The 25,143-nt window shown below is 51.1% G+C and overlaps 1 protein-coding gene across 2 annotated transcripts in view; it reads left to right on the top strand.

Annotated features, from left to right (window-relative positions):
- ROCK1 (Rho associated coiled-coil containing protein kinase 1) overlaps positions 1-25,143 on the top strand; it is a 1,783,501-nt gene that overhangs the window by 1,348,736 nt on the left and 409,622 nt on the right. For both annotated transcript variants that reach the window (XM_085605798.1, XM_085605799.1), the window contains exon 26: positions 11,471-11,659. In XM_085605798.1, coding sequence (XP_085461924.1) covers positions 11,471-11,659 — 189 coding nt within the window. The remainder of the gene's footprint in view (positions 1-11,470; positions 11,660-25,143) is intronic.

Here is a 25,143-nt window from a genome sequence, read left to right on the forward strand (position 1 = left end):
TCACATACAGATGCCTGCGGTATGACAGAGGTATACCTTACAGGAGAGTCTTATGATTCAACAGTAGGTCGTTCCCTTGTTTGCAAAAACATACAATTACATGGGGCCTACAGTGTTACTGCCCCGAACTTTGCATGTGTTTTAAAAGGTATTCCAATCCCAGCTATAAAACCCACTTTCAGTCTGCTTGCTAACGGTAGCAATCTTCTTTTAAGTAACCAAGATTGTTGCGGTTTGCTGGCTGGCATACCGTACATTGTGACAGTTTCACAGCGCGTAGTTTGCTGTAAAAATGTGCTTTTTCCGCCCTCGCATGGGAAGCTCAATAACTCAATTTGGCCTTCCATACCAACTTTGAAAGCGGACTTCAATAAGTTGAGCTGAATAAGAGCGCTATTATTCCAACAGGAAGTTCCCCTTACTTCTGCGCTCGAGACCTTCGTGCTGCAGGTGGCTAGCACCAATTCTGAGATTCAGGCCCTTCTGAATACTAACCTCCCATTGCATTTCGGTGAATTGATTCATTGTATTTTCAATGCATCTGATACACACGGTCTGGCACAATTTTTTCAAGGTTGTTTGCTCTGGCCTTGTGACCACCTTTCAGACTATATTTGGTGTAATACCAGCATTTATTCATTCTATTTTTTTCAGCGTCTTTGGTGGTTTACCCTTAATACTAGCCATAGCTGCTGGAATCCTGCTATTGATTTGCCTGCTATGCAATGGCTGCTCCTCTTGTGGTCCTGCACAGCCCACGCCGGCTGCAAATGCTCCGGAACCTTGTGCTTGAATGCTTTGGTACACTGCCACTGGTGACGCTCACCGTGGCTTTTGAATTGTCTTTCCGCTTTGCGTACTACACTTGCGTGCAACCCGTCTTCTCATGTCTTCTCATGTTTATGATGTTCTTTTTCATGGGCGTTGGATATCTGCCTCTCCAATACGTCATGTTCAGACCCGGATTACGACCTGTTGATGGGTCCCTTAGTGGCCTAGGAACAAGAAAGTTCCAGAGTTGCACTAATGGCGCGTGCGGCTGCACTTGGAGTGTTGGCACAATGGGATGTCTGTGCGGCTGCGCAGAATCTCCTACAACACAGCTACATTGAATATCACACAAGTTGTCCTGCGATGCTCATGGACGTACCCTATTGAAACATGAATGCTCATTCAGCTTGATGAATTGGATGGCATCACTTTTTGCTACCGATGACAATGATTTCCTTTTGGAGGCTCTTGAGGTTTATTGCGCATACACTCTGATAGATTAAGATGGCTGATTCACCGTACACTTCTGTGCCGGATTTTTTGTTCTCATTTTTATGCAAGAAGGTTTTTTTTTTTAGCTAGCCCCTATTTACAATTGTTTTCTTTTTCCAAAATTCAAAAAATTATAGACACTTCTTGAACTCTGCCTTCACATCTTGAACTCTGCTCTCACATCTTGAACTCTGCTCTCACATCTTGAACTCTGCTCTCACATCTTGAACTCTGCTCTCACATCTTGAACTCTGCTCTCACATCTTGAACTCTGCTCTCACTTCTTGAACTCTGCTCTCACTTCTTGAACTCTGCTCTCACTTCTTGAACTCTGCTCTCGCTTCTTGAACTCTGTATCTGATAGAGACTACTAGCCGCAGATTCCTTAACGTAGAATTATCCCCAGGCGTGAGACTGGACCTGGAACATTTTCTTGTCCCAGCATCTCTGCGCGCCGGGGGGCGGCACCACGCGATTCCGCCCGCCGTCCTCCACGGGCACGAGGTCACATAAGCCCCACCCCGGCACGCTGACGTCAGTTTCCTTCTTTTCCGCGTGCAACGCGGATCCGGATCATGTTCTGGCCTGTTTTCAGACCTTTTTACACTTTTCGTTTCTTTGAGAACAGTGTGCGAATGCTTTCGGGCTTCAAGACGTGCTCGTCTTGCGCGTGCCAGATGGCGACGGACCCTCACCCCATTTGGTGTTTGGGGGAGCACCACGACTCCACGGACTGAGAGGCTTGTCAGCAGATGAAGCCGAAGTCCCGACGGGAGCGCCGGATGAAACTCCTCTCAGCCTGCATGTCCAGGTTGACGTCTTCGCTGCATCCGTTCCCCGCGGAAGAGTTCAAGAACCGCCGCTTCCGTCTCCGACATCATCCCTCTCCGAGGCCGCAAGGGCATCACTCACCTGTTGGTAAATGTCGCAGTTTGTCCCCTAGGCCCGGTCCCCGCCCTGTGGGGGGCGCGGGTTCTCCGTGGGTTGTGCGGCCTCGCGCGTCTCGACCCTACCTGCCGTTCCCCAGCATGGGGGCGACCAGAGCCCAAATGGAGGCCTATGCAGCGGCCTCGCAGGCCTCTTTGACTCTTCCTCCTCCTCTTCCTGGAACATCTGCGGATCCCTTGCCATTTGCGGGGCCTTCTGCGGCGTCGCCGGCAACTCCGGCGCAGACTGGTTCGGGATATGTGGTGTCGTCGGGGTGCAGCCCTACGGGTTCCCTCCTTCAGACCACGGCACCTCTGCCTCGCCGCAAACCCCTGTGGGGGTCCCTGTGGTGTTGCGGTAGGTTGCCGGGGCTCGTCCTCGAGTCCCCCTCGGTCCTCTGGGCAGGCCGCGGCATTGTCTGAGCTGATGCCGCTCAGGCACCGTTGGCTGCTGGTCCTGGCGGCGCCGCAGGGGCTGGCTAGGGGCCAGGGCGCGTCCTGCACAGCCCACGCCGGCTGCAAATGCTCCGGAACCTTGTGCTTGAATGCTTTGGTACACTGCCACTGGTGACGCTCACCGTGGCTTTTGAATTGTCTTTCCGCTTTGCGTACTACACTTGCGTGCAACCCGTCTTCTCATGTCTTCTCATGTTTATGATGTTCTTTTTCATGGGCGTTGGATATCTGCCTCTCCAATACGTCATGTTCAGACCCGGATTACGACCTGTTGATGGGTCCCTTAGTGGCCTAGGAACAAGAAAGTTCCAGAGTTGCACTAATGGCGCGTGCGGCTGCACTTGGAGTGTTGGCACAATGGGATGTCTGTGCGGCTGCGCAGAATCTCCTACAACACAGCTACATTGAATATCACACAAGTTGTCCTGCGATGCTCATGGACGTACCCTATTGAAACATGAATGCTCATTCAGCTTGATGAATTGGATGGCATCACTTTTTGCTACCGATGACAATGATTTCCTTTTGGAGGCTCTTGAGGTTTATTGCGCATACACTCTGATAGATTAAGATGGCTGATTCACCGTACACTTCTGTGCCGGATTTTTTGTTCTCATTTTTATGCAAGAAGGTTTTTTTTTTTAGCTAGCCCCTATTTACAATTGTTTTCTTTTTCCAAAATTCAAAAAATTATAGACACTTCTTGAACTCTGCCTTCACATCTTGAACTCTGCTCTCACATCTTGAACTCTGCTCTCACATCTTGAACTCTGCTCTCACATCTTGAACTCTGCTCTCACATCTTGAACTCTGCTCTCACTTCTTGAACTCTGCTCTCACTTCTTGAACTCTGCTCTCACTTCTTGAACTCTGCTCTCGCTTCTTGAACTCTGTATCTGATAGAGACTACTAGCCGCAGATTCCTTAACGTAGAATTATCCCCAGGCGTGAGACTGGACCTGGAACATTTTCTTGTCCCAGCATCTCTGCGTGCCGGGGGGCGGCACCACGCGATTCCGCCCGCCGTCCTCCACGGGCACGAGGTCACATAAGCCCCACCCCGGCACGCTGACGTCAGTTTCCTTCTTTTCCGCGTGCAACGCGGATCCGGATCATGTTCTGGCCTGTTTTCAGACCTTTTTACACTTTTCGTTTCTTTGAGAACAGTGTGCGAATGCTTTCGGGCTTCAAGACGTGCTCGTCTTGCGCGTGCCAGATGGCGACGGACCCTCACCCCATTTGGTGTTTGGGGGAGCACCACGACTCCACGGACTGAGAGGCTTGTCAGCAGATGAAGCCGAAGTCCCGACGGGAGCGCCGGATGAAACTCCTCTCAGCCTGCATGTCCAGGTTGACGTCTTCGCTGCATCCGTTCCCCGCGGAAGAGTTCAAGAACCGCCGCTTCCGTCTCCGACATCATCCCTCTCCGAGGCCGCAAGGGCATCACTCACCTGTTGGTAAATGTCGCAGTTTGTCCCCTAGGCCCGGTCCCCGCCCTGTGGGGGGCGCGGGTTCTCCGTGGGTTGTGCGGCCTCGCGCGTCTCGACCCTACCCGCCGTTCCCCAGCATGGGGGCGACCAGAGCCCAAATGGAGGCCTATGCAGCGGCCTCGCAGGCCTCTTTGACTCTTCCTCCTCCTCTTCCTGGAACATCTGCGGATCCCTTGCCATTTGCGGGGCCTTCTGCGGCGTCGCCGGCAACTCCGGCGCAGACTGGTTCGGGATATGTGGTGTCGTCGGGGTGCAGCCCTACGGGTTCCCTCCTTCAGACCACGGCACCTCTGCCTCGCCGCAAACCCCTGTGGGGGTCCCTGTGGTGTTGCGGTAGGTTGCCGGGGCTCGTCCTCGAGTCCCCCTCGGTCCTCTGGGCAGGCCGCGGCATTGTCTGAGCTGATGCCGCTCAGGCACCGTTGGCTGCTGGTCCTGGCGGCGCCGCAGGGGCTGGCTAGGGGCCAGGGCGCGTCCCTGGGCCACCCTCGTCTTTCCCTGCAAGCGGCTGTCTCGTCGGAGGTCGAGTCGGCGCCGTTCTTTGGCTGCCCCAGCTCCGACCCTGCTCCGTTCTCCCGCTGCGCGAGTTGTGGCAGAGGTCGTCTCGCCGTCCCCTTCGGCGCCGGTCAACGTTGAGCTGACACCGCTGACTCCGCGGCGCCGTGCCGGCGTTGGGTCGTTGATTCGTCTTCAGACGCCCCATCTTTTCCAGAGGTTCGGCAACTGTTTGTTTCTTCTTCTCTGGAGACGGGACGCTGTGTCGTGGCCTTTTCCCTGGCGTCTTCCAAGGAGGGTTCTTCCCCGTCCCTGCGCCCGCAGTCCTCCCCGGAGGCCCTTCAGGTTCCCCACTCGTCGGTCAACCTTCCCCCATTCCGAGCTTGGCCTTTCCTTCCTCCGGTTAGGCTGGGGGATGGCCGCCTTAGCTTACAGCCGTCGCCCACGGAGGAATTGCTCTCCCGACCGCGTTGCCCTACGGAGGCGAGTGCTGCCTTCGCCCGGGCTGTCTCCACGGCTGCGGGTATTTTGCGCATGGGCGACCCGGCTGCCCATTTCCCCGTGGATCATTTGCTGGAGGTTCTCCATCAGCGCTCTGGTGGACGGGAGCTGCTTCTTCCCTTCGAAGCTTCGCTCCATAATTCTCTCTTGGGGACCTGGGGGCATCCTGCCACAAGGGACCAGGTGCCCCATCCGCTTCTGCATCGCCACCATCCTGCTCCGCAAGAGCTTGTCTGCCTTTCCTTCCACCCTTCTACCAGGGGCCCTCTTTTGCAGACTGCCTTTCCCTCCTTGCCATCGGTGTTGTCTCCCCTGTCACGGGGAGGCCCGGTAGTTAGATTCCTGGGGCGCAACATCTTCGCCTCCTCCAGTGCTGCCTTGCGGGCGCTTAACACGCTTTATGAGTCTCTTCTGTCTTCCGCTTCTCAGGAGGGTGCCTGCGCTGATCTGCGGCACCATGTGTTGGATGGCCGGGAGCTGACGGCTTTTTTTCTTCGCTCGGCTCTGGACGTTTCTGCGGTGCTTGGTTGCATTATGGCTTCCTCTGTGGCCCTCCGTCGCCATGCTTGGCTGAGGGATAGTGTTTTCCCTGAGAACGTTAGGTAGCGGCTGGTTGACCTCCCCTTTGATGGCGCTCTTTTGTTTAACGCCCCTGCGAATTCTGCCATTCAGAGGTTCCTTGCGGGGCTTCGTCGTCGTCCTCCTCCTCCTCCTTATCCTCCTTATCCTCCTCATCATCCTCATCATCCTCATCATCCTCCCTGGATGTCGGTCTGTGTTCTGAGAGGTGTTCTCCAGTTGTTTTCATGGGGCCTAGAACGGGTGGCCCCGGTTGTCTGTTCTGTGTGGTTGGTGTGCCTTCGGTGCTGTTGGCTGCTGGTTAAGCCCCTCTTTTTTGACTTGTGGTTTTGGCTGTTGGTAAGCCCGTGTAGGTTCTGTGATTGGGCCGTTGTGTCTTCTTTATTGGCTGCTTGGCAAGCAGTCTGTGGTTCTACCCGCAGGCATTTCTGTTTGTCCTCTGCTGCAGAATTTTTTCCTAAGAGGTGATCCTATGTTTTCTTAGGACATACCATACCCTATGTGGGGGTACTTGTAGCTATTACATAGCTCTGTTATATGCTGAGGAGGTGTGGTCGCCCTTTCGGGTTCCTTGTTCTCCTTGGTGTCACGGTATATCGCAGGCGCGGTCTCTTCGGCACTGGTCTTGGCGCAGCTTGCGTGGTGCCCAGGTCTGTCCTTCTTCATGTTCGCTACGTCACTAGGCCAGTCTGGCCTGCTGCCTGCGGTATAGTGTTGCGACGCTTCCGCTCTTTTGTCTGGCGTTTAGGCCTGGTCCTCTTGAGTTTGAGTTTAAAGTATTTGTATAGCGCACTTTCACCGGCGGTTTCATGGCGCTGCAACAGACAGATTCTCAGAGTAGGAGAAGGAAAGCAGAATAGAAAGGAGAGAAAATAAGTGGTCTAGTTAAAACATTTGGCAAAAAAATGGGCCTTGAGTTTCTTCCGAAATTGAGGGTACAGAGTTAGAGATCTGAGCTCAAAAGGAAGGGAATTCCACAGGAGTGGGGCATGGGTTGCGAACTTTGATCCTCCCCATTTCTTTCTCCGAAAACGGGGGGCTGACAGCAGGGATTGCGTGGAGGAGCGCAGTTCCCTGGTAGGAACATAGGGAACAATCTCAGATGTAATAAAGGCCGGGGCTGCGCCCAGTCGTGCTTGAAAGGTGATAGAGGCAAGCTTAAACTGGACGCGTTCACGGATGGGAAGCCAGTGTAGGGATTTGAGGAGGGGAGTTACGTGGTGGAATTTCGGAATATTGAATATCAGCCGTGCCGCCTGGTTCTGGATCAGCTGCAAACGCCGTAGACTATATGCAGGAATACCCGCATATAGGGCGTTGCCATAATCCAGGCGGGAGATGACCATCGCCAAAATGATCATTTTCAGGGCATCGAAGGTAAAAAAGCGGGATACCCTGCGGATGGTGCGTAGTGACAGCAAGGAGGAGGACACCACAGAACTAACCTGGGAGTGAAGAGTGAGCTGAGAGTTAAGTTTGATACCTAGAGTTTTAACTGAGGTAGAGGGGCCGGGGATGAGCCTAGTGAGGGAGGCCAGAGAAGTGAAGACCAGGGACTGGTGCTACCACCTGTCAACACCAGCTCGGTCTTATCTGGGTTAAGTTTTAGGTGGTTGTAGTTCATCCTGTCCTGGATGAAAGTCATGATAGACTGAAAGTTAGAGATGGAAGCAGGGGAAGAAGACAGATTGAAAACAAGTTGAAGGTCGTCCGCATAATTGTATATGCTGACATCCATTTGCTGTAGTGAGAAAATAAGAGGGGCAATATAAAGGTTAAACAGGAGGGGTGAAAGGGAGGAACCTTGGGGAACCCCGCACTGAACTTTCCGGAAGTCCGCAGAAAAGACACCCAGGCGAACAGCCTGGGTGCGGTCCCTCAGGAAGGAGGATAGCCATACCAGAGCGGTACCCCCGATCCCCGCTGCCCTGACACGGGAGAGTAAGACGGTATGGTCAACCGTGTCAAAGGCGGCTGAGAGATCGAGTAGAACCAAGGCCTGGGCCTAGTTGGTATCCATTCCTTCCCTGAGGTTGTCTAGGACCGAGAGAACTACGGACTCCGTAGAGTGTGCGGGGCGGAAGCCAGCATGGCGGGGAGCCAGAATCCCATACTCCTCCACAAAGGTGCTCAGGCACCTGGTGACATGTTGTTCGAGCACCTTAGCCAGAAATGGTAGGAGGGAGACAGGGCGGTAGTTGGCGGGGATTGAAGGGTCTGCGCCAGGTTTTTTTAGAATGGGGACAATGACAGCGGCTTTCAGTGGTGTGGCAACAACCCCCTGGGAAAGGGAACTGTTAAGGAAGTGAAGGGGGGGGTCTGGACAGGATGTATAAATGTGGCGAAGGATATGCGCAGGGCAAATGTCCAATGGGGATCCAGATTTGACAAGAGGAATTATTGAAGTCAAGGAATCTTTAGTCAGGGGAGGAAAGGTGTCAAGTTTGCCGTTAGGTCGAGGACGCTGAAGGTCAACAAAAGTCGGTGGGGCGAGGGGATGTTGGCTTTAATAGTAGCAATCTTTTCGATAAAGAAATTATTTAAAGATTGACAGAGGTCCTGGGAAGGGGAAGGCTTGAGAGATGTCCTGTCGGAAAATGCCAGATTGTGGACAATCGAGAAGATTTCCCTCGGTTGATTCTCAGCTGCAAGAATCTTAGATGGAAATAAGCCGTTTTTGCAACCAAGATGGCCCTCTTATATTGAGCTAGAAGAGTGGTAAACTCAGCTCTGAGTGAGGGAGAATAGTTCCTCCTACAGGCCTGGGAATGAGTGGAAAGGCCTTGTAAGGTAGGGTAGGAGGAGGCTAATAATGTAGATAGATTCTCCGGGTCCACTCGGCTCCATGAGCGGACCCAAACATTCTTTGGAAGCGGGGGCCTGATAGTGGGATTGAGGGGAAGGGTAAACGAGATCAGATGATGGTCGGACCAGGTGCATGGCAAGATGGACAGAGAGTCTACCGGACAGTTCAAGGACCAAATCTGATCTAGGATGTGTCCTTTGACGTGAGTAGGAGAGTGAACATGTGATACGAAATTGAGGGTTTGAAGTGTATCTGAAAATTCTCTGGAGGACGGACATTCCGCTGGGTCTGAAGGCCAAAAGTTAAAATCTCCCAGTAATAGGATGGAAGAGTTATTGACCGTCAGTGTGGAAAGTACCTCCTGAAAGTCAGGCAAAAAAGATAAGGGTGATTGAGGGGGGCGGTAAGTGAGAACACAAGTGAGAGGGGGAGTGGTAGAAGTAGTGCGAATGGCGAGGTACTCTGTTGTAGCAATATCTGGCAGAGGTAGACATTGAAAGGGAAGGTCGGTCCGGGCGATGACCGCTACGCCGCCCCCATTCCTACCATTGGAACGGTCTGCTCGAAGAGCATAATATGGAGCGGGAAGGGTGGCCAGTAAGGTAGGGAGAGAGTCCTCACTGAACCAAGTCTCTGTTAGGAAGAGGAGATCAGGTGCGTGGAGGTCTAGCAGTACCGACAGTTCGTGTGAGTGGGCCACTGCTGACCGAGTGTTGAGATAATAGGCAATAAGAGTTCTAAGTGAGACTGGGCTGGCGTCTTCTCTGAGAGGGTGAGAAGGAGTGGGGGGAGCAAAAGGGTTGGTAATGAGGGAGAGGGGGACAGGTCATGCGAGGATATGAGAGAGCAAGTGGAAGCGGAGAGAGGCCAGGGGCCATGAAGACTGTGGAGTTGTGAGGAAGAGTAGGTGATGATTTGAGCAGAGTGACATGTCCCTAGTCCCGGTCGGCCGCGGACGGGCGCAGACGGGCTTGCCTTAGGCGCGACTTCGGCGCGCAATCGACGCGCCCGCTGCGCTCGTCCGCTGCGCGTCCGAAATCTACACATGCTTTATGGATCTGTAAGAGGGGGTGGGGGGGCGTCGCCTCAAAAAGGGGCGTGTCCGCGGCAAGCGCCGGAAATGGCGCCCAGAGGACTTAAATCTTGTCTTGACTTATCTGAAGTGTGCTCCCTTTGAGCCACTTTATAACTGTCCTTTTCGTCTTCTCACTATGAAGACAGCTTTCCTGGTAGCTATCACCTCTGCCAAAAGAGTGAGTGAGCTCCAGGCTCTTTCTTCTAAACCTCCTTTTCTCTCCGTACAGCCAGACAGAGTGGTTTTAAGGACTCGTCCTTCTTTCTTTCCAAGGTTGTCACGCCCTTCCACATCGGGCAGACATCACTTTGCCCACCTTCTTTCCGCATCCTTCGAGGGAGGAAGAGAGGCTCTATCGTCTGGACCTAAAACGTGCGCTCTCGTTCTATCTGAAGCGCACACAACGGTTCCTGGTGGTTGACCAACTTTTGGTTGGCTACGTGGGTGCCCAATAAGGTCGTGCCATGCACAAACGGACCATCTCTCGGTGGGTCGTTCTCTGCATCAAAGCCTGTTAATCGTTGGCTAGAAGGAGCCTCCTGTGGGGCTGCGTGCCCATTCTACCAGGGCGACGGCAGCCACTACTGCTTTTGGACGCGGCATTCTCTTGCAGGACATCGTCAGGCAGCTACGTGGGCCTCGCTGCACACTTTTACCAAGCACTGCTGCCTCGCCAGCCGAGTCTGGCTTTACTATTATACCATGGGACTCCCACTCCGGGGAATGATTTAAGCATGTGAATCTATGAAAGATACCAATACTGGAGAAATACAATTACAGGTAAGTAGCTTGTTTTCTTTCTCACTGTACTGAATCAAAGCCATACCCAACCGTCTCTGGCTCGAATGGTGTATCTCTTCAAGTGTTCAGCTGAAAGTTGTGAGAACGACTGAAACTCAATGTGTTGTTATACTGAGAGAATGTTTGAATGTATTTTGTAGTAAAAATGTTTCTTCTAGCTTGTTTCCAGTTGGTGAAAATCCTTAGAATTATGTATTCTCACAGAATGTATGAAAGTCTTTGTCTAAGGTCTTATAAAAGGACGGGGATCTCTGTAACCAACAGAGCCCCCTTATCCGACCCTTAGAAGACAAATCTATGTTGGATTTCACTTAGAACTGTACCGAGTTCTTTGTACTTATGAATTATATTCTTTGCTGATTAACCTTACTGATGGCTTGTTTATTGTTATCTGCCTATACATTCTTTATATAAAGCCTTGAGATGCCAATCTTTGTCATTCTTAAGAGAATGTTTCCGCATATTCATGTATCTATGTAGAATAAGTGACACTTTAGCCTGGGAGCACCAAAATCTGTATTGGGTCTACACCACTCCCGGTCCTAGTCGTTGGCACGACCCATGAGATAAAAGTTGGAAATCGTTTTATGCACTGACACCACAATGCCTGGATAAGAGTAGCAATTTCAGTGGGAACTGTTGCAATATGTTCTGGTCTAGGCACATAACTCTGTGCAGTCTATGCTACTCTATTTTTTCCCACTCTTGCAGTTTTAGTTTAATTATGAATCTATTAGAATAAGTTATCCTAGTTCTTTATTACAAGTGCCAGCACGGCTAAAGCAAATCATGAGCTCTATTGTAGCCCTGCTTCCAGTGTAGTTGCTTTGAGTATGTAATAAAGTAACTGAATTTAGCACTGTATGCAATACCGGGTTGTTCACTTTTAAAATGTAAATGATAAACATTCAACACTCACTCCTTGTGCCTTTTTAACCCACTTTCTCATCCATAATTTGATTAACAGAACATCAGGGTCTTAAGAACACAACAACGTTTTAAACAATATGCCATACCCTGGATATTCAACCAGTTATTTTTCACTTTATTAACACAGTGCTTGTTTGCATGTGCATTCCAGGCTGTGAACAAACTGGCTGAAATAATGAATCGGAAAGACTTCAAACTCGACAAAAAGAAGGCTAGCTCACAGGATTTAAGGAAAAAAGAGAAAGAGAACAAAAAACTACAGCTTGATCTGAACCAAGAAAAAGAGAAGTTTAATCAGATGGTGTCGAAGTATCAGAAAGAAGTCAATGATATGCAAGCGGTAAGCAATGAAGCATTTTTCAGTATTATGACAACCTAAAAGAGAAAAATAATTATTTAAATATGTTACTTTTGGGATAAATGTCCATAAAAATCAGCTGCTTTTTGTGTTTACACAAAATCAGCAGACATAAAAACTTATCTTGCTTACAGATGGTTGCAACATTTATTTTCCTTAACATTGTTTTGTTGCCAAGCGATATCTATGCAGTATTTCATTGGAAATTACTAACTTGTTATGATATGCTTAATTAGTTAGCTCTGTATGGCTCTTTCTGGGTCATCATGTGCCTGATTGTCATCACACAGTGTTGTAAGATTACACAAATGCAAACAGTAGTCCATTCTTCCTGCGCTTCATAGATTTTGGCCTTATCTGATTTTTGGCCTCTTTTCCCCTTATGTTCACACTTTGGACCTAATTCCTAGTTATGTTGAATGGCAGAATTGCACCCAGTAAAACCACTTGTTTTTCTACTCAGATTTTTCACCTGCTGAAAGGTCCAAGAATCTAGAAAAACATGTGGCAGATGGCATATTAATTCTGGTTTCTGCATGTTATTCCTCATATCGACTTCAAATTCATAATGGCTGTTAAACGGTGTGGTTGATACCAGCCGGAATGTGTCAGTGTCCCTAGTATTCAGGATGGGAGGACTTCGTGTGATGTCTGGATATCGCCTAACACCTTTTGCCAGTATGAGGCTCCTTGCCATCAGGTATGTTTTGTCCATTTCCCCAAAACTCCAAAGATCAGCAAATTACTGCTAAGCAACCACTCACTGGGATTCTTCCTCAGGCAGCAAGTTTACTGGTATCCATTTTGTGTTAGGGTTAGCATAGAGATCAGTCATCCTGTTGCCTAAACAGAGTCTCTGGCTCAGCTCTACAAGGTTGGCATTCACAACTATATTTGACACAGATGAACTTAGTGCAACGCACCAAAGCATGAAAGTGAAAGATAATTTTTGTAGCTCCGCAGAATTCCACCCAATACATAGTTGAAGTGGCATCAATGATTTTGGGTTACTAACCATCCCTAAACAGGGATCTGCGGATGCTGTGGTGATCAGAAACAGCCCTTTTTCGTTCTCTTCAATCACATATACGCAAGATGTGCAAAAAAAAAACACTTGAACTAAAAAGTGCATTTATGTCAAAATGTGCACCCTGTTGATCAACACATCTAAAATAACCAAACTGAATGCGATTAAAACAGCACAAATGCACATTGCAAACAACGAGAATAAATGAACATTTCTACCATGATTAAAAATGTCCTCTAACATCCTAAAACCTTCTTCTATGCGCTATGTCAAAGGAGCATGGAGGGTAGAAATAACTTGTGTTTAGATTTTCTTAGGGAGGATGATCGCACTGCATACCTGTTTACAAGCAGATTGATGTAATTATCAGGCGTTAAGGAGGCTGCGTCCCCTGCGAAAGGTAAACACATTCAATATCAGCTTCTCCTAGACTCAGTCTCGATATCTGCGGTCAGTAGAAAGTACGATACTGCAACATCTCTGGTAAGCAGAATCTTCTCTGGCAGAATCTTGCTCTTATATTCAGGGATGATCGACTTCCTAACAAGGTTCCTCCTTTTATATTGCATCTTATCTAAGATGGAATTTCCAAATTAATTCTAGGAATGTTTGATATAACCAGTGAGTGCCAAGATGCTAGTCTAAGACGCTTTCCTTTAAACATATAAGGTAAAAGTATGACAATTCAGACTACACTATTTTGGCTATTGTTCTTTGTTTGACCTTGAAATTGAGATAACAAGGCACTTGTTCCAGACTGATGGTTCATCAAGCGTTTTGTTGATGTCTGTATCTAAATGACTTGACACTTTCACAGGTCAAAGACAGACATGTTGATTATTTTGCAAAAATATAGAAAATGGAAACTCTGCCTACCTAACATAGAGTCGGGCTTTATATCTTTGTCACTCCCTCTGTCCTATTGTTGGTTCGGACCCATGCAGATGGTTCATGGACGGCTTGGGGAGGCCATCTCGGATAGGTGGTGAACAGAGGCCTCTTACTATGACGGAACCTCAACTTCAGATTGCTGGAGTTGAGGATGATGCGCTTGGCAGTGAAGGCCTTCCTGACAACCATCCGAGGCAGGCTGGTGCAGGGTGTCACGGACAACACCACTACCATTTTCGGACTGCAACAAGTACGGCGGGATGTTGTCCTGGGTCCTGAGCCAGGAGTCTCTACACCTGTGGAAATGGGTGGACTGCCAGGGGATTTCTCTGGTGGTGAAAAACCTAGCAGGTTCTCTAAACGCCATGGCGAACTAACTCAACCGCTGAAGCATAGCAAACTACAAATGGCAGATACAACTGGAGGGGACACAGGGCATCTTACATCAATAGAACAGAACACGGGCTCAATCTTTTTGCCCCGCTTGAGAATGCACATGTCCGCACTTATGCGCGTTGGAATTTCCAAGAAAGCGCTCCCTCAGAGGCTCATTCCACTTTGAGTGAAGATCTGGAAACCTTTAAGCATTCTCTGCTGCTGCCTCTCCTACCCCAAGTTCTGTAGAAGATTCGGAGTGACCAGGCTCAAGTCTTCCTAGTGGCATCGGAATGGTCCAGGAGGGTTTGGTACACAGAACTCCTGGGCATGAGCATCTATCCTCTGATCAAGCTGCCGCTTCGTGGAGACCTTCTGTTAAAACAGCAGGGCAGGGTGCTGCACTCAAGCCTTCACAATCTGCCTCTTCATGCTTGGAGATTGTGTGGTGGCAGTGGACCTACATTGAACTTCCTCCTAAGGTTGTTGATGCCATTTTGACTCCGAGGCATCCCTCAACAAAATCGGTGTACATCAATCGTTGGGACAAATTTGTGGGTTAGTTCGGCACCCGCCAAATTAATTCACTGCAAGCCAAGTTGTCTGAAGTTATGTTGTTTTTGTCCCTAGCCCAGCAAGTACTTGCTTTGAGCATTGTTAAAGGCTCTTTATTGGCTCTTTCAGCTTTTATGCAGTTTCAAGTTCAGCCTTCTTTATTTAAATCACCTATTAATTATGAGATTTTTGAAAGGTTTGCAACATTTATTTAAAACCCTTTGAGATGCCACAGTGGCACTTGAATTGCACTGGAATAAAGTTTGCTGCCACTTTGCGATCATGTGGAGTGTCTGTCCTGGATATTTGTCAGTCTCAACGAGGATGTCATCACATACTTTCTCAAAGCACTACTGCCTATCTACAGGGGTATTTTGTCCCACTCTATCCTAAGGGATGTTTTGGTCTGAGCCAGTTCACAGACCCACCACTGGGGGAGGTACTACTTTGATATCTCTTCACAGGGTGAGGAATCTGTGGTTACAAGTATCTGGGTTGGAGGGTGGGCTTGGGTGTGTAAAGAACAAGTTACTTATCTTCGATAATGATCTTTATGGTGGATACTCTAACCGCAGATTCCTCACTTACCTTGCTCCTCCCCACTCTGTGAACTGTACTATTTTTCCATCTAAATTGTCCAAATTTAGAGAACTGCACGCTGGTCATGCCAGTCTACCCCTAGGCTCTGCGTCTGACGGTGCAGACCGCCTGAGAAAGCAGTAAACATCAGCGAATGGGTGGCACTTAAATGTGGCTCACCGAACACCTTCAGTGCGAAACGCTCGACTCCACATACCAGTGCGCTGGAGTACTGCTTTAAAGTTTCTGAATCCAGTCCAACACGTGGGAATATTCACAATGAGAGGAACGAGTAGTCAGAGTATCATCCAGAAAAATAGTTACCAAAGATAAGTAGTTTGTTCTTCTGAAAGAGACCTCTAACCGCAGATTCCTTACCTTAGAAGACTCCCTAGGCATCAGACTGAATCTGGAAAATCTTGAGCAGTATTTCTGCGTGCCAGTAGGTGTCACTGACCCTTCTGCGTCAACGTCGCCCATGCTGTATGTGACGTGCGCAGTGCCTCTGTAGGTGCCAGCACAGTTTGTTGATTTCAGTTTCTTCCTTTGTGCGCCAACAGTTACGGATCTAGGGAGCTACCACGTCATTTTTTGACCAGCTTTTTCTCGACTTTTGTAATGCCATTTTTCAAATATTATTCAAGTGTTCTAGGGACATGTCCCCTCCAAAATCTATGGGTTTTAAACCATGTAGAGACTGTCTCAGGCAGATGTGTGACTGATCCCCCACTTGGTCTGACTCTGGTGTTTGGGGTCCAGTCACAACTTTACTTCCTGTCAGGATTGTCAGTCGATGCAGTAAAAGGCGATTCGGGAGAGTTCACTGAAGCTCCTCGCAGCAAGGATGGTCTCTGCTCCGCTGTTCTGTGTTAAGCATTTGTTGTACACACTCAAATCAGCAAAGGATGTCACACACTCAAAGACTGAACTTAGACCAATTTTGTTTGTATAAAAATATTTTTCTAGAACCAAGACAAGCCTGGCGCAGGTAAGTGAAATAAATGCTTTGTAAAATCTAATAGTGTTTTACAATTGAATGCAGGTTCAAATGTAATTGATTGAAATACAGGTAAATCAAGAAGTCAAAATTACTTTTCAGATTACTTTTAAAGTTACTTTTTCTATTTAGTGTGATATGCCTAGATATCACACTGGGACAGTTCCTAGAGAAAAGGTAAGTAAAATCAATTTTGTAAAGTTGTAGTTTTTCAGGTTTTCATACAAATCAACTCCACACTTAGAACATTTTTCTAGTAAAAAACAGTCAATGTATTCCTATGGAGACAAAGAAGTTATTGGTTAACAGGTAAGTACTTTGTTGTGGGAGTTGGTATGCTGGGGTTAGAAACAGGGTTCACCCAGGGTTAAGGATGCACTCTCAAAACACCCTCAGTGGCACTAGTGCGGCCGGGTGCAGAGTGCTGAGTCCCAATGTTATCCAATGAAAGATAGAGGGCCTCCGGTTGGTGGCTGTTCATGAGCAGGTCACAAGGTTGTGGGATCAAATCTCCTAGGGTTTAGCTCAGGGCAAAGGGGGATCCATTTTAGCAACCAAAGTACACCCGCAGCGGTGCAGGGGAGGCTGGGTGCAGGGTGCTGGTTTGGTGTCTGGTGCCCTGTTGATTTTAATGGGGGTTCTCCGGTTTCAACAAAGACTGCAGGCTCGGGGACGAAGATCTTCTGGAGGTCACCACCGGTTGGAGAGGTAACTTGGGATGCCTGGGGATGCTGGGAGACGGTCAGTAGGGCCACCCAACGCCGTGGGACTTCGGGTGCAGGGGTGTCTTTAGGCTTCAGGTTTTCCTTACCAGCTCCAGTCGCGGTCGAGGGGATCCTCCAGAAGAGGCTGCCGGCTTTGCTCGGAGATTCGAGGCAGGTCAGAGAGCACCAGATCTCAGGTCAGGATCGCCGGGGAGACCTCCTCGTAGTGTTGGGCCACTCGGGCCGTGGGCGTCGGGTGCAGTGTGGTGCAGACTCACGGATTTGGCCAGAGTCGGTGACTAAGCAAATCCAGTGCTCACGGGAGAAAGAGTCTTTTCTGTGGAAGGCAGGGCAGGTCCTCGGGGTTCTAGAGGTTGCTGGCTGCAGGACACACTGGGATTTTGCTTCTGCAGGTTTGAGGTGGGGACAGGCAAAGGTGGGCACACCTCCCTTCCTCACTTGGTTTTCCTGTCGATTCTCCTGCTCAAAGTGGGGTTCAGAACCGGCGGGGGCCAGTTGCTGAAAGCAGCAAAAGGCCTGTTGAAGCTAAAAGGCGCAAGCCTTTGAAGCTTCTCCTTCGTGGACTCCTGGGGGAGGAGGCTTTGCACCTCGTCCCAGAATGTGCATTGTTTCAGACCCCCAGTCTGTGTAAAGGTACAGAGCCTCTAAGGGTGGCACAAAAGGTGCTGCAGCCCTTAGAGGCCTTCCCTGGCCACAGTGCCTTTGGAACCTGTGGTACCCTTTACAAGTGGCTGACCTGTGGTCAGAGAGTGTCAATTAGGTTTTGCTTAATGCAGTTTTAGGGAAAGAACATAAGCCCTGGGTACCTGTTTGGCTGGAGCCCAGGGCATCCTTAAAGTACACCAGCAGTTTAGCAAAAAGTGGGGGCAACCATGCGAAAAGAGGGCACTTTCTTACACCAGCCATCTAGGCTCCGCTCTAGCATTCCACCCACAGATCCGTGCTAACTCTTTCTCTGCCCCTCCCCGAGTTCTCAGGAGCTGGGGTGACTCCTGCACAGCTTTCGGAGTTTTATGCAGCTATGGGTCTTATCTCTCACCAACCAACAACTTCTGGTGTCCTTCGGGCTCCACGGAACTGAGAGGTGTCACACCTGAACTACTATCGGCAGGGCCCCCCGATGCCAGCTGAACCCATAACAGTATACGGACTGATACCAGCCCTGAGCCCTATCCTGGCTCTGCTGCTTAGACCTGGCCTCGGTCCCTCAATGCCGCACGATGCAGGAGAACCTGTCGTCCTCTCGGACTCCGAAACGGCGCCGCGTCCACTTCAACCGAGGTCGAGACCAGAGAACAACCCAAGACAGCCTTTGGAAACAGACCCATTATCCTTTGACACATCCAAGGAGGATCCAGGCGCCGTGGCCTCCATACAACATTACCTGCCCTTTCCCGAGTACAATTGGTACAAAGAATTGGGGGATGCCAGTGGGCTGGATTAGTCTCCCCACCTGGCCGGACCACAGAAGAATGTGCTTCCCTCTCCATGGTGATGAGGAGAGCAGCAGAAGTCCTTGATATTTAACTCCCCTCAGTGGAGGTTAAGACAAATGCCTTAATGGAAGTGATCCAGCCAGGGCGCTCCAGTGCAGAGCCCCTACTCCCTTTCAGTGAAGCAGTCACGTACGTTTTCCCGGGTGCTTGCGCAATACCCTGCTCAAGGTTAATTGTAAACTGTTAAATTGCTTGCTTCCACTGCCCTGCTCTTGGTGACCCCACATTCTTTATGCAGCATCCCAGCCCCACAAGCTTAGTGGTGCAGGCCTCAACAGCAAAAGTGAATCCCAGTGCCTTCCCTACTACCCCTTTGGACAGGGAATGGAAATGGCTCGAAACATTTGGCAAAGAGATTTGATTCTCCAAAAGTTTGGCTTTGCGCAACTTTAACTTGACTTGCCTGTTAGGCAGATATTTTCATGCTCTGTGAGATTTGGTGGCTCGAGTGCTACCTATGGTTCAGGAGAAAGCTAGGCCAATCCTCATGCAAGCGATACTGGACAGGAGGAGTGCTGCCAAGTTTACCATCTAATCAGTATAGATACTTCAAACAAACAAAAGGTGATGGGGGATGCTTGCAATACGTCTAACCACTGGCAATTGCTCAGGTAGCATTCCAAACCATCATTTGTTTGTACACTGTGCCACCTCAGATTAGACCCAGCTATATGCAAATCAGTCTTGACTCTGTTTCAGTAGGAACAGTCAAGCCTGAACTACCTAGCCTCAGAACCGGAACACAAGCAACCCAACATGGGATATTCTTCTTTACTGTGCCACTAGAACCAAGCTACACCTGACTGAAGGGCTCCAATCAGGTCAAAAGCAGTCCTAGGTTGCCTGTGTTATGGTTCATTGAGGGCCTCCCAGTTGGGACTGGACTGTTCCATGAGGAGCAGGGTCACAACTGATTTGCATATGGCTGGGTCTAAACTAAGGTGGCATGATGAGGAAAAGAACGATGGGTTGGGATGCTACCCCGAGCGATTGCCTGCAGTTGGAAAAATTGTAACCATTGTCCAGCATTCCGTCCATTAATTGTTTCTTTTGCATATGTCACCCTAAGTCGGAACGGTATACCCAGACGTGGGTCCTCTGCTCACTACACCACTGGATTAAAGCTGATGAAGGGTAATGCCTTGAAACCGGTCCCGGGATGCTTGTTTCCGGTCCAGGGAGGACCTGGCATGGCAGTTCGGGCTGGACTGTTCTCACAAGGAACAGGGTCGAGACTGATTTGCATATGGCTGGGACCAAACTGGGGTGGTGTGGTGAGCAAAAGAATGATGGATTTAACACTGATCCTTGGGTCTGGGGGGTGAATGTTAGCATTGTCCAGCATTCCGTCCATCAATTGTTTCTTTTGTCTATGGTGGTTAAGAGGGCAGCCAGGTTCCTCAGACTAGAGCTGTCCTCCGTGCAGGTCAGGACTAATCTCCTGACTGATGTGCTTCAACCTGGGGTTTCCATCTCCGAACCCCTTTAGTCCTTTAACATAGCACTAAATGATGTTTTTCTAGGCACTTGTTCCAAGCCTAGCACAGGGGCTCCTTTGACTAGGACAATTGCACACAGCCATCGCCCAGCTCCGGGCGACACAAAGTTTCTCAGCCAACAGTCCACCCCGGAATGTTTGGTGGTGCAGGCCTCCACACCCCAGGGCGCGTTCCCTTCCATCTCTCATGATTGAGAATCCAAGAGGCTGCATTCGTTTGGTAAGAAGAGGTTTTCTTCTTCCAGCCTGGCATTGTGGTCTGTCAATACTTCATGCTTATTTTGGACCGTTTCTCCCACTCCCTTTGGAAGACGGTTGCGCAATTGCTGCAACAAGTCCTGGATTAGGCCTGGGCTGTGCTCTCTCAGGCAGATAAGGACAGGAGAGATGCAGCAAAATTCACCATAAGTTGTGGCATTGATACTATGGATTCGCTGAGCAGATCGATTTCCACGACAGTGGCCTTGAGGGGCCACACCTGACTTAGGACAACTGGCTTCTCCAGCGATGTCCAGGAAAATTTGATGAACATGCCTTTTGATGGAACCGGTCTTCCGGGGGGGAAAAGCAGATTTGGCCCTAGTGAGGTTCAAGGTCTCTCTAGCTAGGGAAGATCCTTGGGCCTCTCTTTTACTTCTCGTGGCCAGTCTACCTTTCGTGTCAACGGAAGGTGTTTCCAGCCGTGTCAGCCCTATCCCAGACACTGTCCTGCATAGGCTTCCCAAGCCGTGTGGGACGGGGACACGTTTCATTCCGACCTAAGAATGGGAGCTAGAATTCATCGGGCACCCTGCCCTCGGCAGCCGCAGCCTCCAAGCATTGCTAGTCTGACTCTGCAAGCCCACTCCACTCCAGTTGGCGGGAGAATCCATCAACATCTCCCCCACTGGAGGGCCATAACATCAGACAAGTGGGTCTTAAAGATCATTCAGAAGGGCTATTCGCTGCCTTTCTTTTCCTCCTACCATCTTGCCAAATCAGGAATGGCTGACGGAGGATCATTATAAATGGCTCCAGGACAAAGTTACAGTTTTCCAAGGGAGCTATAGAGAGGATCCCAGTTTCAAAAGTAGGCAGCGGCTGTTATTCCCGCTACATTCTGATTCCGAAGAAAATAAAGGGGTGCAGCCCATTTTATATCTTCGGACCATTAATCTCTTCCTCAAGAAGAAGTTCAAGATGCTTACTGTAGCTCAGGTCTTGTCTGCCCTAGACCAAGAAGACTGGATGGTGGCGTTGGACATGCAGGATGTGTATTTTAAGAATCCTATCCCCATCCTGCCGTGCCAGAGGCGTAACTTGCGGTTCAAGGTAGGCCGCGAGCACTTTCAGTTTACTGTGCTCCCCTTCGTCCTTACTAGTGCCCTTCGGAAAACACAAACCAATTGGAAGTAGATACAAAACTGTAACTATAAACACAACCGCTCTAACTAAATGCATCGCACTAATGCCAACCGTGAAATCTGAGCAAAAAATATAAAACTAACAGCCCAGTCAGTTTACTTTTGCGCTCTCGGTTGCAAGCAAAAATTCCATTGCATGTGGCACAATTTAAAACATGTGGGCACACACAACCAAGGATTAGAAGGACAATCTAGGCAGCACATATGATTATCCTTCCGCATATCTCTTTGGGCACAGACTCTACATTTCTTAGCGGAAAAGTATATCTGATAGAGACATCTAGCCGCATATTCCTTAACTTAGAATATCCCAAGGCATCAGACTGGATCCGGAAAATTCTTTGCAGCAGCACCTCTGTGCTTCGGAGGACGGCGCCACACGACCCCGCCCTGACGTCGTCCACGTATGTGATGTCAGCGAGGTCATATAAGTCCCTCCCGGCGCGCTGACGTCTGTTTCCTTCTTTTTCACGTGCACGGCGTTTCCGGAGTAAGCGGTTCCTCTGGCCTGTTTTCAGGCCCCTTTTGACGCTTCGCGTCTGGAACAGTGTGCGATACCTTCGGGCTTTAAAACGTGTACCTCCTGTTCGCGGCAAATGTACACAACGGACTCGCATCTTAACTGTATGTGGTGTTTGGGCGAATACCACGACTAGAAGGATTGCGTCGCCTGCCAACACCTCAAGCCGAAGTCCCGACGGGTGTGCCGGATGAAGCTCCTTCCGGCCCTTCTGTCCTGGTCGGAGGCGTCTCGTCCTCCTTATCGCCGGCAGGCCCCTCTGGTTTCCAGTTGCGGCGTCAGTCGCCCTCTTGGGCTCGGAGACGTTGTTCACCACTTATGGGTAAGTCGCGGCGCATGTCGTCCAGGTCCTCGACCTCCCTTCCGTCTGTTGTCAGGGGCACTAGTTCCCGGAGCCCTCCGGACGTGCGCCTCCGGGAATCGCCCATCCCCTATCCGGGCACGGGGGCGACTCAGACCCAAATGGAGGCCTATGCCGCGGCTCTGCAGGCCTTCCTTGGGTCCGCTTCTGTCCCTGGCATCCTCGGGGCCTCCGCTACTTACGGGGTCCTTGACAGACTCGCCAGTGGGTTCTCCCCAATGCCAAATAAGCCCTTGCCACCCAGGGACAAAGGAGATGTGGTATCAGGGTGCGGCCCGGCTGGGTCCCCCTCTACGACCCATAGCACCCCTGCCGTGCTGCATAGTCCTGTGGGGCTCCATGTGGCACCGCAGGTGGATGCTGGTGCTCTAAGCCTTGCTTCGAGCACACCTCGGCCTTCCGGACAGGCGGCCGCCTGCCCGGAGCCGAGGTTGGTGCCGTTCCGGCGCCGAAAACTCGCCGCTCCGGCGCCATCCCCTTCAGAAGCGCAGCTTGTCGTGGTGGATGTGGAGTCGGCGCCGACTGAAGTCGTTTTGGCGCCGCGTTGTTGACTCTTCTCCAGAAGCTTCTGAGGAGAGTTTGGCGTCGCCTTCACGTCCGGCTACGCCGGATCTATCCTTGCCTTTGCCCCCTTTAGAATTTGTGGCCCCGTCAGGATCCCCATCAGGACCCCCATTCGACAGTGGGGCTTCCTTCCTTTGGGCATTGGTCTCACCCTATTGAAAGACGTAGTTTACAGCCCTCACCTACAGATGAGTTGCTGTCCCCTCCTCGGAGGGCTACAGAGGCCGTTGTGGCGTTGCTTCGAGTAGTCTCCTTAGCCACTTGTGTTCTAAACATGCAGCCCCCTTCGGTCCCCTTGTCTGTGGACCCTCTGCTTGATGTCCTTCACGATGGGTCGGGGAATGTGGCGCCGCTTCTGCCCTTTGAAGCGTCTCTTTATGACGCCCTTTTGGGCACCTGGGTTCGGCCAGCCTCCCGTGATCCGGTGGCTCGTTCTTTCTTGTACCGCCACCGTCCTGCGCCACATGATACAGTTTGCTTATTTGTTCACCCAGACGTGCAGGGGTTTGTTTTGCAAACTGCCTTACCTTCCTTAGTTAATGCGTCCTCCCTCCATGGAGTGCAGATGTCTTGAGTCATGGGGTCGTAACATCTTCACCTCCACTAGTGCCGCCCTTCGTTCACTGAATAGTGTGTCCCCTGGCTCGGGCTACCTCTGCATTGTGGGACTCTGTAGAGTGTCTTTTTTCAGCCACCTCTGAAGGCGCTCCTGTTGACCGCCTTCATCTTCTCCGGGATTGCCGTGACCTTGCTGAATTCACGATCCGCTCGGCCTTGGATACAGCAGATTCCTTAGGCCGAGCTATGGCTGGTTCGGTTACCTTGAGGCGCCATGCTTGGTTGCAGGATAGCGTCTTCCCGGAGAATATCCGGGAGCGACTTGTTGATCTACCCTTTGATGGGGTTTTATTGTTTGATGCCCACGCCGAATCGGCTGATCTGAAAGAAACACGTTAGTTAGATTCCTCACCTTAGAATATCCCCAGGCGTCAGACTGGATCCGGAAGATTTTTCGTCAGCAATACCCCTTGCGCGTCGCTAGGCGTCGTCTGCGGCTCCGCGTCCGTCGTCGGCGTCGTGCGCCGGGATGACGTCGTCGGAGTACTTGGACGCCGCCCTCGCGCGCTGACGTCAGTTCTTCTTTTTTCCGCGCCAGTAAGCGCAGATCCGGGAGAGCTACCCCTTTTAGTCTTTTTTGACTAAATCTTTTTGATCATTTTTGATCCTTGTCTGTCGACATCTGGTGCCGGTAGGATGCCTGGGTTCAAGGCTTGCGAGGATTGCCATCGACTGATGTCGGTGACCGATCACCACCGCCGGTGCCTCTACTGTTTAGGCCCCGACCACGACGCGGAGTTGTGCAACGACTGCCAGGCCCTGACTTCGAAGGCTAGGCGGGAGCGGTCCCGCAAGCTTCTCGAGCTTCGCCACTCGGCTCCGCGTCGTGCGCGATCCCGGTCCAGGAGGAGGTCCAAGGATCGCTCGCGGAGCCCTAGCCGACGCCATCGATCGTCCGGCTCCAAGTCGTCGGGTAAGTCCAAACGCTCAAAGAAGTCCAAGAGGCGACACCGCTCTTCGGACTCCCCTCGCCGGTCGCGCGACTCGGCCGAGGGTCAGGGCGGTTCCACCCCCGCGGCTCCGGCGGAGCCGCAGGCGCCGCGTCCGCCCCCACACCTTCCGGTCCCTGGGACTGACGCGGCGCCGGCGGAGATCAGTGCCTTCCTCTCGGCCATGAGGAGCCTGGCCCCGCCGTCGACGCCCGCTGGCGCGCCTTCGGGCCCCGCGGACTCGACTGGGCCACCTTGCCTGCCGGCGGCTCCGGCCCCGGCGCCGTCGACGACTCCGGTCTCGATGCCGCAGGTCCCCGCGGGGCCCATGCCTGGGCCCCCGTCGACGCCGGTTGACCTAGTCACTCCTCTGCCGGCGAATGAACCACCGACGCCACCGCCGGCGCACACGCCTACACCTCCGGCGCCGCCGACGCCTTTGGCGCCGACACCGCCCCAGTTTAGCCCTCCTCCGGACCCGGCGCCGCTACGGCGTCGACCGACGCCGCATCCGACGCCGCTTGAGTCCTACCATCTCTACAGTCCGGTTCCGATCGTTTCTCCTGTTTATCAGGAATCGAAAGAAGGGGGCGACTGGGAGGGGTTCGAGGACCCTATGGCTGTTCAGTCACAGCTTTCTCAGGACTGGGCAGATGAACTGGGGGAGGCCAGTGGGCTGGACACCTCGCCAGACACTGGATTCACTTCTCCTCCGACCGTGGCTTCGGAGGAGGGTGCAGCATTTTCTGTGGTGCTGCGCAAGGCGGCCGAGGCCCTTGGGCTCGAGTTGCCTGCCGTGGCTGTGAGGACTAACATCCTCACTGAGGTGCTTCAAACCTCAGCAAGCTCCACTGAGCCTCTGCTGCCGTTCAATGAGGCCCTCACTGACGTTCTGCAGGGCACCTGGTCCAAGCCCTCCACAGTTCCT

The sequence above is a fragment of the Triturus cristatus genome, chromosome 5_1 (genome assembly GCF_964204655.1).
Source record: "Triturus cristatus chromosome 5_1, aTriCri1.1, whole genome shotgun sequence".
NCBI classification, from domain to species: domain Eukaryota; kingdom Metazoa; phylum Chordata; class Amphibia; order Caudata; family Salamandridae; genus Triturus; species Triturus cristatus.